General features: G+C 32.3%; 2 protein-coding genes across 3 annotated transcripts; both read left to right on the plus strand.

The window, feature by feature from the left end:
* The first annotated feature begins 6,172 nt into the window (after positions 1-6,172).
* Positions 6,173-7,070, plus strand: LOC112460029. 2 transcript variants are annotated; one of them, XM_025024444.1, is made up of 3 exons: positions 6,173-6,285; positions 6,466-6,730; positions 6,801-7,070. In XM_025024444.1, the coding sequence occupies exons 1-3, from the start codon at positions 6,241-6,243 to the stop codon at positions 7,004-7,006; spliced, it is 516 nt and encodes a 171-aa protein (XP_024880212.1). In that variant the 5' UTR covers positions 6,173-6,240; the 3' UTR covers positions 7,007-7,070. The 2 variants fall into 2 exon arrangements, with proteins under 2 accessions (XP_024880212.1, XP_024880213.1); XM_025024445.1 differs by having other exon boundaries at positions 6,816-7,070.
* Positions 7,071-8,632: 1,562 nt separating this feature from the next.
* LOC112460028 lies at positions 8,633-10,770 on the plus strand. Its single transcript, XM_025024443.1, has 3 exons — positions 8,633-9,604; positions 9,673-9,917; positions 10,198-10,770. The coding sequence occupies exons 1-3, from the start codon at positions 8,633-8,635 to the stop codon at positions 10,754-10,756; spliced, it is 1,776 nt and encodes a 591-aa protein (XP_024880211.1). The 3' UTR covers positions 10,757-10,770.
* The last annotated feature ends 1,846 nt before the right edge of the window (positions 10,771-12,616 follow it).

Genomic DNA, 12,616 nt, shown 5'->3' on the forward strand with positions numbered 1-12,616 from the left:
TACGACGTACTTTGGCCATGAGTAATCTGGTCGCTGACAAGTTTTTATAAGATTTCGTAATTTTATTAATTTTTCTTTGCTATAAGGCGGTGGCATAAAATAGCACATTAAGTCACTTTTTTCGTCCCCATATTATCCATTCATTTGGCTCTATATCTACACTTTTAACATTATTTTTTGTTTTTTTCAAATTCAACAAGCCTATATTTATATTCGTTACTCATCTACAATGATTAAAAAATATTTTTATGTAACTCGTGAATTTTTATTAGAATACATAAGTAATATAAGTAATTTTAAATTTTAACCAACACTTACCCTGAAAACCAAAGAATACGAGAAAATAACGACACAAGAAGATAACGTGAATTTTCTCGCAAATAATAGTTGTTACGTAGATAAAACAAATGCCCGTAGGCGCCAACTGCGCCAACTTCTCTTCATCATTATATTATAATTATATCATTATACTTTGTTACATATGCAGTAGTCCTAATACATATATTTTTTCTTTTTCAAATTCACTGAGATTTATAGTTAGCATTTTTTTTTTAATCTCATTCACTTTACATGTAACAGTTTTACTGTTTCTCTTAGTTACAGTCCAGGCTAGCAAATCTTCCGAATCACATGGATAATTATACATAGATTTTTTTTTCTTTAAAATATCACCACAAATTTCTATGTATTTTAACTGAGATCGGTTCTCAGGAAGATAGATATTATTAATTTGTATTATTTCACCATTAGAGAGTAAAACTGTATTATTTGGTGATCTTGTTGTTATTAGCACATCTTTATATCGTAATTTTTTTATATTTATTTTTCCTAAATGTTCACAGTTTAATTTTTTTAGAATTACAATTGGAGGCGATATCTTTGGTTGTGCTTCATGAACACAAGATATTTCATTATAACGACGATATATTTGTGATAATGGCTTATTACCATTACGCAATAATTTTTTCAATTTCTTAATGCATTTTCGAACGGAAATGATGTAATATCTGAGAGAGGACATTGCATGAATGATACATCATCAGCAATGTGCAGCAGATTATGAACGTTGCCGATTAAAAATTCATTTCCATAAAAGTTTGGTATAAGATGTACAAATTTTTTTAACAAGTTTTGTGCATGCGTATAGTATTTTAACGCTGTGTTTTTTCCCGACAAAATTTGAATAGCTGTGTGAAGAAGCATAAAATGCTTATAAATATCTTTTGGTAAAATTTTTTTAAAAATAATTGGCCCAATATATAATAGGGGAAACTGAAATTCGGTAGCTTTAAATTTCTTAAAATCAGAAAAGGATCGAGTTGTTCTTTGAAACTCTTCAGGGATGCATCGCTGAATTTTCGTCATTAAAAATGATAATCGTGCTTTTGAACCGTATGATAATTTTTAAATATATTTTTTATCTTCCGTACCCTCGAGCCAGCACTCCAACAGTTTTTTCATTACTCCTAAATAGAGGAGATGCATTGCATCAAATGGAAAGCTGTTAATCATGTCTATTGGGGGTTCAATATTAATTAAAGGAGATATTCCTCTATGATGTTCGTCATTTGTTTGCTCTCTGAAGGAACGATCCGTTCTTAATTCATAATTACCATCTGGGTAAATGGTTCGATTTTTATATCGTTCGCCACATACAAAACAACGTTCACATGCCCAAAATCCATTATGATTTTTTATACATTTGACAAACGAACGAGCTGGCCTATCACAAATAAAAGCTTTAATAGAAACTTGAAAGAACCGATTATTTACATTTAATCCTTCAGTTTGGAGCAGGTTTATTTCCTCAATAAACTTTTCAAAATATTTTTCGACATTTCCTGGTTTGTGAAGTCCACAATATATTGCCACTGGGAATGGTTTATAAATGTCAGGTTGGTGAAAAATTTTGCATAAAATTGGCCAAAAGCTCGTTGAACTAGACTTAAATAGTGGTAAACCATTTACATTTATAATTAACTGTATACTATTTAAATGTAAATCAGGATTAAGACACTTTATAAGATGTGAAGTTAAACCGAAATACACAAATAGGCCATCATCATGTTCATCAAGTTTCTCAATCTTATAACTCTCACATGTAGTCTGTAAAAATGTTTTTGAACTTTTGGGCAATTGAGGTATGATGGGTCGTAATATATTTAATAAACCATCCAAGCGAGAATGGGCAAGTGGTGGAAATTGAAATGCCCATTCTCGAAGATCATTTATAGTGTTATTCAGTATTACTTCATTATTCATTGATGAGTCTGATGAAATCGAAGAGAGAGAAGCAATATCTGCAGGTTCATCTTCTGATATATCCAAAGCATTGTTTTCGCTAGTAGCATTATCATCTGAATTACGTGTTTCGTTTTCCAAATAAAGACTGTTTTGTACATTAAATGATGACTGCATGTTAAAATAGTTTTGTTCTTCATTATCTATTTCAGACGGCACTGATAGACTATTACTTATGCTATTTTCTACAAAAAAATTTTTGTTCCGATTTCTTTTTCCAAGTACGCGATATTTTTGCACTTTTAAACGTGTTGCTGCACGTTTTCTTGCCAATCTTCTATCAAATAAATCCATGTTAATGAATATATAAGTAAACCGTAATTGTAAATAAAAACCACTGTAATTGTAATAAACCACCGTAATTGTAACCTTAACTGTCAAAACTGTCAAAATTCTTTGAATAATGTGTACGCACTCTGGCAGTACAGTTAACTGTGTGAAGTTTAACATTATGTCTGGCAGCAGCAGAAGAGCGTTTTCAAGGATATTCAAAATTGTGCATTTTTAATAATTAATTATTAATCGACGCGCAACACGAGCTGGAAACAGTATACAAAAATTTACACAGATATATCATTAGGCTACTTAGATCCTAGATGTATTAGCTTCACAAAACTTTTATATACATTATAGGTACAACTTTTATTCGATTAAGCACATGTACATTATCTCGATCAGGACCTAATTATATAACCCTATCCAACTTCTGATAGAACGAGACTAACATGTCCTAATCGGGGCCTGTTTATGTAACTCTATAAAATTCGGCATTTGTAATTAATTTTCCGATAAGGCATGTATACAGGGTCCTCATAAAGACCTGATCAGAATACTTGATTAAACTTTACTTTCAACCGTGTTATAATTAGCCCGATTGAGTAATAATAAGGACCTAATCGGGTTGGCCTTAGTAAGGCATGCCTTAAGAATATCCGATCAGGTCCTTATGATATGTCGAGCCAATTTCCATATCAAACTTCTGATAAAACAAGACTAACACGTCCTAATCGGGGCCTGTTTATGTAACTCTATAAAATTCAGCATTTGTAATTAATATTTTCCGATAAGGCATGTATACAGGGTCTTCATAAAGACCTGATCAGAATACTTGATTAAACTTACTTTCAACCGTGTTATAATTAGCTCGATTAAGTAATAATAAGGACCTAATCGGGTTGGCCTTAGTAAGGCATGCCTTAAGAATACCCGGTCAGGTCCTTATGATATGTCGGGCCAATTTCCAGTCGGATATGATTTGTGAAAATGCGTTTAATTTTTTTTGTGCAGATGCATTTACGGCATCTGTTAAACAAGCAACTTGGGAACCAGATGAGAAAAAAGTTACATTAGACGCATTTGGAAAAAAAATTACAAACTGATACACTAATAACTGGAAGAGAAATGCAGGATCTTACATCTAGTACTCCGTGTCTGGCTAATAAAAAACGAACAGTTGCACAAATGAGAACATGGTTAAACACGCAAAAAAAAAAGAAATTAAATAATGTTTAAAACTATCCATCACAAAAATTATCACAATATATTTTTACATTTAAAGAAATAATTCAATATTAAAACTTTAATTTAGATTTCAATTAAAAATAAATCCTTACATTTGATTTTAATATTGTAATAATTATAGTTTCTATGTCTGTTGTTTTTTAAGTTTACAAGAAACATTGCACGAGGTGAATATTGACACTTTAATTTAAACTTTAATTAAAAATAATTACTTATATGTGATTTTCATAATGTGATAATTATTGTATGATAATTATAATTTTTCTGTTCGTTGTTTTTTGAGTTTAAACGCACGAGATAACAGACTGAACTTTTAATTTAACGTATCCCAGTCAGAAATGATTAGTTGATTCGACGTTGAATCAATGTCGAAAACCGAATGTCGAATCAACGTCGTAATTCTGGTCGATTCGACGTCGAAAGCGTATAAAATATCACCGACTATTCAACTTATCGTTTCAACGTCGTTTCAACGTCGAAGGTTGAAATTCGATTGAAATATAGTATATTATATATTTTATATTTTTTTATATATGCAGTGTTTGTCTGGATAGGTTCTAAATATAAAATTTATATATATTATTTATACATATGTGATTGATCGCGCAATCCGAGTCGAAATTTTACTCCTTCTTTCGACCTCTTATTTTTCACATCTCAGGATTCTAAAGGATTTTGATAGATTCTAATTGTATTGTACTTAGCTCCTACTTTGTGCCTGAAAACGGCAGAAAACGGACTGTTTCCCATTTTGAGGTTTAAAAGAGGAGTTATCGGTAAAACCCTCCTAAACCTCCTAAAACCCTCTAGATCCTACACTGATAGAAAAATGTACTAAATTTTAATTAATGTTTTCTCCAGTAGTCCTTATAAAGTATTTTTTTAATTCAGTTAATATTTTTCGAATGAAAAAAATATTCATCCAATTAAAACAAATTTTCTAAACCTAATAAAATATTTACTGAATTCAAAAGAATACTTTATTAAGACTATTGGAGAAAACATTTATTGTAGTACATTTTATTATCAATGTATTAATTTTTACTACTTTTTAAATCGTAATGAAACATGTTCCATATCACGTACATCATCGATAATTCATATAGTATAGGTTTTGGTAAATTTAGCAACAAGATACGGTTGTGACTTTGACTTATGTTGTCGTATCTCGTTGCTCTGTTAAATGCAATATTTATCTAGATTTATTATTTAGAATCTAAAATTTTTAATATTAAAAAAATATTACCGCAAAATATTTTATAACATTGTTAATTTTAATTTTAATTAATCACAATTTTAATTAATCAGATACATATAGACATACATGTATCACAATTAATAATGTTATAAAATTTATATAATAAATCTTTTTTTTATTAACCATATGAAACACAACTTAAATAAAAACTCCACTGCAAGTCACCGATAATATACATGACATAGAGCATGTTAATATGATAATGTGGTAAATAGCATATAAGGGGGAGAGTCAGAAAAAATCTAAGAGATCGCACACGTTTGTTTCTAAGGTACAAAGGAACATATATTTATTTGTTTACACTTTTTTATCTACTTGTTCATGTACTCTTGCATACTATCTAAATTAAACTCATATTATATCATAACGAAAAAAAAAATTTTTTAACCATTTAAAATTAATATATGTATTGTATCTTAATAAAAATTAAAATTAAAATTTAGTTTCAACAAAATTAAAATTAAAATTGAAAAATGTCTTGATACTGATTGTGAGTATCTTAAAATGAAATATCTTAATACTAATAAAACTTAAAATTAATACCTTAATACCAAATAACTAATCGCATATCACAAATGCCATTTAACAAATAATATTAATAATACGGAATTAAAGAGTCTGGATTACCCATTGAAATCAAAGTAAGAAAAGAAAAGAGAAGAAAAGAGAGGGAGGCCTCTGCATTTGTCTACGAGATAAATTCTAGGGCCAAAATATAAACCAGAGTAACAAGAATAAGAGCAATTCCAAGATCTCAAGACGAGATTAAGGAGGTTCTACAGGTACTCTCTAGTCAGTTGAGAGATGAAGAGAAAATATTCAAATTCATCAATTCCAAGTATTCATAAAATATTTTCATAAATTTTAATGACGTTAGAGCTCATGTCATACCCATATTAGTCGAAGCGAGGAATAATTAAAAATATCGTGTAAGTGGTCCTTTGACTCCGGCTTATACATACGAGAAAATGTAGCAACGTCGCAAACTTGAGTCTCGCTATTCTGCTCGTATGTGACCGTGTTCAATTCAGTGACTGGTGTTTACTGTTTATAAATTAATAATGACTCCTCCAAACCCGACCAATTCTTGGAGAAATAAGAATAGAATTTTGCGTGGTATTAATAGAGGAAAATTCGCAAAAAAACAAGTTGTTCTTCGAATGGAAAATGCCCAAAAATCATTGGCAGATAAAAGGTTATGTGAGGTTAGTAATATTTTCAACTTTGATCATACATGTGAAAGTTATTTACATTACTATATCACTTTTACTGTTTACACGCGCACGCGCGCGCGCGCACGCGCACACACACACACACACACACACACAAGCATTCTTATATACTACTCATATACGTATAAGCAAAAATTGAAATATTCATTTCAGACCAAAAATTGGTTCGACAAATGCAAAAATGTCATAGATGGGCGAAGAATTGTTGACTTGGCTCATTTAGCAGCAGAACTGTGGTGCAAAGAGTGCAATTTACCATTATCGTTAAGATATGCTACTGATGAATTCCGATCAGGCCTTGCTAGTATCATCACAGTAAAATGTACAAAATGTGGGAATAGTTATAAGGTCACGACCAACGCAGAAGTGCCTGGTGATGCTCATATGTACTACACCGTAAACCTGAAGGCAGTTATGGGTTTGTATTTATATAAGCTTGATTTTACTAATTATCTAGTTGTATAATATAAAAAATTGAATTCATTTAGGAATGATTGATGCAGGTATTGGAGAAACCCATCTCAACACAATTTTATCAGCGTTAAATATACCACCCTTGAACCCAACAGTAGTGAAAAGACATGAGAGAGTTGCGGGCCCTGCAATCGAAAGCATAGCCAAAGACAGTTGCAGAGAAGGTCTTCAATTAGAGAAAAAGTTGACTTTGAGTGCTTTACAGGAAGATGATAAGTGAGTGTTTTAGCAGAAGTTTATAATTATCGAGCATATCAAATTGAATCTGTATTTGTAACTTTATGAAACAAAAATAATAGTACAAGTTTTAGAGACATAAGCTTATGTAGATATAAAAATAATTCAATATTTATATATTTATATATTTTTCTAGTTACTTCTGTAAAAGTTCTGCGTTATGCGATAATTTTACTCGTATGATTAAGATAGTGATAGAGAAAATCAGATTAGTTATAATATTTACACAAATGTATAAGTTTACATAAGTATATAGACATTTAAGTTCTTTTTACATTGTATCTTTAAATGTTACACCAGCTCTCAATGTACAGTAATTATATGTATAAATAATGGTTTTGAAACTTAGGTTTGAATACCTAAAAAGTTACCCATCTTTTTTCTAACCGAATCCTTTCAATCAACGATACACACTTGCTAGACTAAACATTTCATTCCCTCTATACGTCCTATCTTTCCAAGACTGAAGCTCTTTAATAATAAAAAGAGACCCTTTAATCGAAGACTGGCCATAAGAGGGCTATTTTTCATTGGTCCAACATTTTTCGTCAAAAGCAGAGAAACAGAAAGAGAAAAGAATAGAAAAGAGATAAAGAAAGAGAGAGAAAGAGACAGCGATAGTGATCCGAATGTACATCCTTCTCACTCGCTGGATTTTGGCGAAACATGGACGACACGCTCTTATGGCCAGTCTCTGATTAGAAGGTCTCTTATGTTATACGGTATGAGGATTGTGAGCAGGGCCATAGGTTTTACTTACATGACTTTTTGACTCGCATGTGTGTTGTATGTACTGGTTTTCATCACACTTTTTTATGTTTGAATGCTTTAGAGAACAACTAATAGAACAATTCACAATTTCTCTTTTTTACAAAATTGTTAATTAATTTCATATCAATGCATGAAAACTTGAAAAATAACTTTTTAGTATTAAAATCTAGATTTTGATTTTAATTCTCACTCTTTCATAAACGTATATTTGTGTGTGATTTGAATTAGCAGGAATGTAGATGATAAAGAAAACAGCTCCAACATAGTAAAAGAGACTCCAGAAGAAACAGGTAGCAAAACACCTCTAAAATTTTCATTTGATTGTGGTTGGCAAAAGCGAGGGACGGGGCATGCTTATAATAGTCTATCAGGTATCAGATATTTGTGTAACAAGTGCGGGAAGTTGAAAATTGGACACGGGTGCGGAGTGGACGCACGAGCCGAAAGCGAGTGCGATCACCCGCACGCGTGTCCAATTTTCAACCCGCACGTGTTATACACACTATTTTATATTACACGAGACTGTGCGGGAATGAGATATTACCGCACTGTTTTGAGTGGTGTGTGGAATTGGATATTTGTCGCACAAAAAACACGCGCGTAATGGGCCACTTTCCACGCACGTGTAATATAAAAATGTTTTTCTAAATACTTTCCAAAAGTACAATATTACATACCCATACAATATTGTTTCTTAGGTCATTCCATGATTATCGGCTACCATTCAGGTAAGGTAGCTTCGTATGCAGTACGGACTAAGCAATGTAGAAAGTGTCAACTTGGGCACTCCGAGACAGATCACGACTGTAGACGGAATTATAATGGAAGTGCGAAAAGCATGGAGCCAGATATGGCAGTGGAACTTTTTACAAAAAATGAATTATTTGAGGAGGCAGGAGTGTACGCTTCAGTTATTATCGGTGATGATGACTCCAGCACAGTAGCTGGTGTTCGTAGGAATGCTACTCACGAGATTGAAAAGTGGTCAGATTTCAATCACACACTGAAATCGTTTACCTCGGCATTGTATTCTATGAAATTGTCGCCAAAACTCATTGAATATTTTTCTCGATGCTTCTCGAGTGCGGTCAAACAGAATAAAGGCAATACCGAGAAAGTGAGAGCTGCATTGGAGGCAATAGTTCCTCACGCGTTCGGGGATCATCAATTGTGTGGTGATTGGTGCAAATCGCATGTAAATAATAACTATAAGCACAATAATCTGCCGCATGGAAAGCCACTTGCAGATGAGGAGTTGCGTGAGAAACTACATGCTCTTTTATCGCGATTTGCAAGAAACGCGGAAAAAATCGCTCCATGTGGTTGCACACAAGCTAATGAATCGTTAAATAATGCCGTAGCGAGCAAAACTCCAAAGGCTCGTCATTATTCTGCATCGGAATCTCTTCATTACCGCGTAGCTACTTCAGTATGCCAGAAGAATGATGGTTATACGTATATAGCAAAAGTATACAACAAGCTCCTGCTTTCTCCTGGCAGTGCTCGCACATTAGCATATCGGCTACAAAAAGATAAAAAAAGGGAGATCAGGGCCAAGCTCTCCAAAACTAAAGAAATCAAAAAAAGAAGACTTTATGCAAAGAAACAACGATCTATCGCCACTGCATCAAGACAGCGGCAAGAGGGATTGACTTATGAATCTGGAGTATCATGCTACAACGTTTCAGATTTATTTGAGAATACTCCACGTGCAATGAACGATCCCAACAATTTTGAAAATGATAATTACAGGATAGTTTACTTTGACCTAGAAACTACAGGTCTTAGAAGTACTGACCAGATTTGTCAAGTGATTAAAAAAAATACTATACAGTTGAGATAGATTTTTGTACAAAAATTATTGAGACCTTTTTTTAGATAGCAGCATATGATGGGGTATCAACGTTCAACGCCTACATAACTCCATCCATACCCATCTCGAGGTCAGCATCCGCAATAACCGGAATGCAAATCATCGATGGGGATATGTATGTACACGAAGATTTGGTACAGACAATACCCGTGCGAGCTGCTGTGGACGGATTTTTGAAATATCTTGAGGAGATAAGCGGCAAAGAAAATAGGGCCTGCCAGATAATTCTTTTATCCCATAATGGCTTCAAGTGAGAAAATATTTGTTTTCAACCGGTCAAGTAACTGTATAACATTTGCTTTTAAAATTTTTAGATTTTTGACTAATTATTTATTCAACTTTTTGGGATCCTTGAAATACGTAGAAGCCATTCAGCAAATGATAAGGCTGATAAATAAATAATGAATTACTTATGTATTATTGCAAATTTTATTATTTATGACAGAGCTGATTACAGTTGCTTGCTTTATTGGTAGATTTGAGAGTAAGGTTTATTATTTTCTGTACATTTGATCTATTATTCCATACAGATTCGATGTTCCAAGAATATTGTCTCTAATTGTTAAATTGGGAGTGATGGAGACCTTTAAAAAAACAGTGAGCGGATTCGCAGATACTCTCGATATTTTGAGGAATGCACTTCCAGAGAGGCGAAAAAATAAACAGAGCTTTTCGGTAAAAGCTCTTTTACAAGATTTCCTTCCAGGCGAAAATCACGAGAACCTTCACAATGCTGTCGATGATGTTATCATGTTGAAAAAAATTATCGATTATTTAAAAATAGATGATTTGCTGATCAAAAAGTTTGCTAAGAGCGTTACAAACATGATAGATGAAAAGAATAGAAAATCCATTATATCCGCTAACAAAACTTCGCTACGATCAGTATACCAGAACAAAATTTCAGCAAATTTAATTCAAAAAATGGCTAAAGCAGGTATAAACAGAAATATACTAGAGGAAACTTTCACGAAAAATGGTTATGATGGTATCAGAGTTTTGTTTGGAGAGAGCATCGATGGCAAGGCTCGAGTCACTACGTCAAAAAAACTAATTGACAAAGTTTATTCCTTGTTCTCAGATAAATAAAGATATAAATTATATGTTTTGTTGTTTATTGATAAAACTTGTATTTTACATAATTTTAGAACGAGTACTCCTCCGTAAGCGCTCGTTAGGTTAGGTGCTTAAGTTCGAAGTGCTGTCATATTGTAGTGCTGTACTGACTGCACACTTTCCGCGCGGGTGCAGTCGCTGCGACGTTGCCAAATCTCCCTTGTTAATCGAAGCACGCTACGTGAACTGTGATATGGCCTGTTTCAATAGCCAATATCACAAAATTTTACGCGGTAACCCTTGTTTTTTTCGATATTTTTGAAAAGCTTAGATTACGATTTATAAGAGCTCCGTTTTTTGAATCTCTGGTAGGCCGCCTTCATATAATTAATATCTCGTTTCCTGTCTCCAGGAACCCCTCTGCCATTAAGAGCTCATGAAAAACTGCAATTTCAAAATTCATTTTTGCACATTTTTACACGGTAACCGATGCTAAAATTTTTCGAGCACTTTTCTCGCATCTCAATTTATACGTCCATAAAGTTTTTTCTAATATTTAGATACATCCATTATCTGTAGAACCTCCTTAACCTTGCAGAGCTCCTTGTACTACTACGAACAATGTCGATCTTCTAATATGGCGTCCCAAATGAGAATATCGGAAGGGCCCTGCTCGCTGGACCGGACTCCTCGCCTCAATTCTCCCTCTCGGGCGCGAGCTGCCGCAGCTCTCCTTTTCCTGGCGGTGAGCTCTCCTTGGGAAGTCGAATCTCGCTCGGTTGGTCTCCAGAATATGTGCCGCTTAGCTCAATCAGTTACGAAAGAAGGAAAACGTACTCGTCTCGTCCGAAGAAACGCAGCAAGAGCGGCCATGACACTGAACTGACTGAACGAGAGCGAGCCGAGCGAGGAAGGAGTAGGGGCGCTTTGAAAGTGGCGACTCACGCGTCGCGCCATCTACATCTGAATGAAACGATCGAGCGTTTGCAAAACGCGAAAGAATTTGAGCGCAATATCTGAAGTAAATATTAAATTAATATTAAATAAATGTTAAATAAATGTTTCTTTAAATCGTTATTGCAAATAAAAAATTAATGTAAAATAAATATTACATTACTGTCGAATAAATGTTAAATAAATGTTTTTTCAATTCATTATGGCAAATAAATAGTTAATGTAAAATAAATATTAAAATAATGTCGAATAAATGTTAAATAAATGTTTTTTTAACTTATTGCAAATAACTTACTAATGTAAAACAAATATTAAATAAACGTTAAATAAACGTTTAATAAATATTTTTTCTAAATTATTACTTCAAATAAATAATCAATGTGAAATAAATATTTAATAAACATTAAATAAATATTATTTTTACAATGAATTCTACAAATGTATAATTAATAAAAAATGAATATTAAAAACACATTTAAAAAACATTGTCTGCTGATTGGGCAAGAGCTTGAATAAATAAATACCAGTCTATATTCAATTATCGTAAATTTAGTAATATGTAAATATATGAAGATAAGTAATTATAAGAAGTAATAACAAAAAGAAAGATGTTTTGTAATAGTTTTGTATATATTTAAAATTTCCTACCTTTAGTTGCACATATACGCATGCGTACTCATACATACACACATTCTTTTAATTTTATTTTGAATTATTTTAATAAATAAAGAAAAAAGAGAGAAAGAAGGAAAAAATAATATAGAAAAATACAATTTTATATAAATAATCATTTATACGTCATATATAAAATAATTTTTTTTAGTTATCAATAATAAAACTATTATTATTATTAACCTAATAAAATTCCTTTTAATTTTGTTTTTACTATTTTTGATTAAATTAATAAATAGAGAGAACCGTTATTATAAACGTTATTAT

This window comes from Temnothorax curvispinosus, unplaced genomic scaffold (genome assembly GCF_003070985.1).
Source record: "Temnothorax curvispinosus isolate PA1 unplaced genomic scaffold, ASM307098v1 QBEX01010293.1, whole genome shotgun sequence".
Taxonomy (NCBI): domain Eukaryota; kingdom Metazoa; phylum Arthropoda; class Insecta; order Hymenoptera; family Formicidae; genus Temnothorax; species Temnothorax curvispinosus.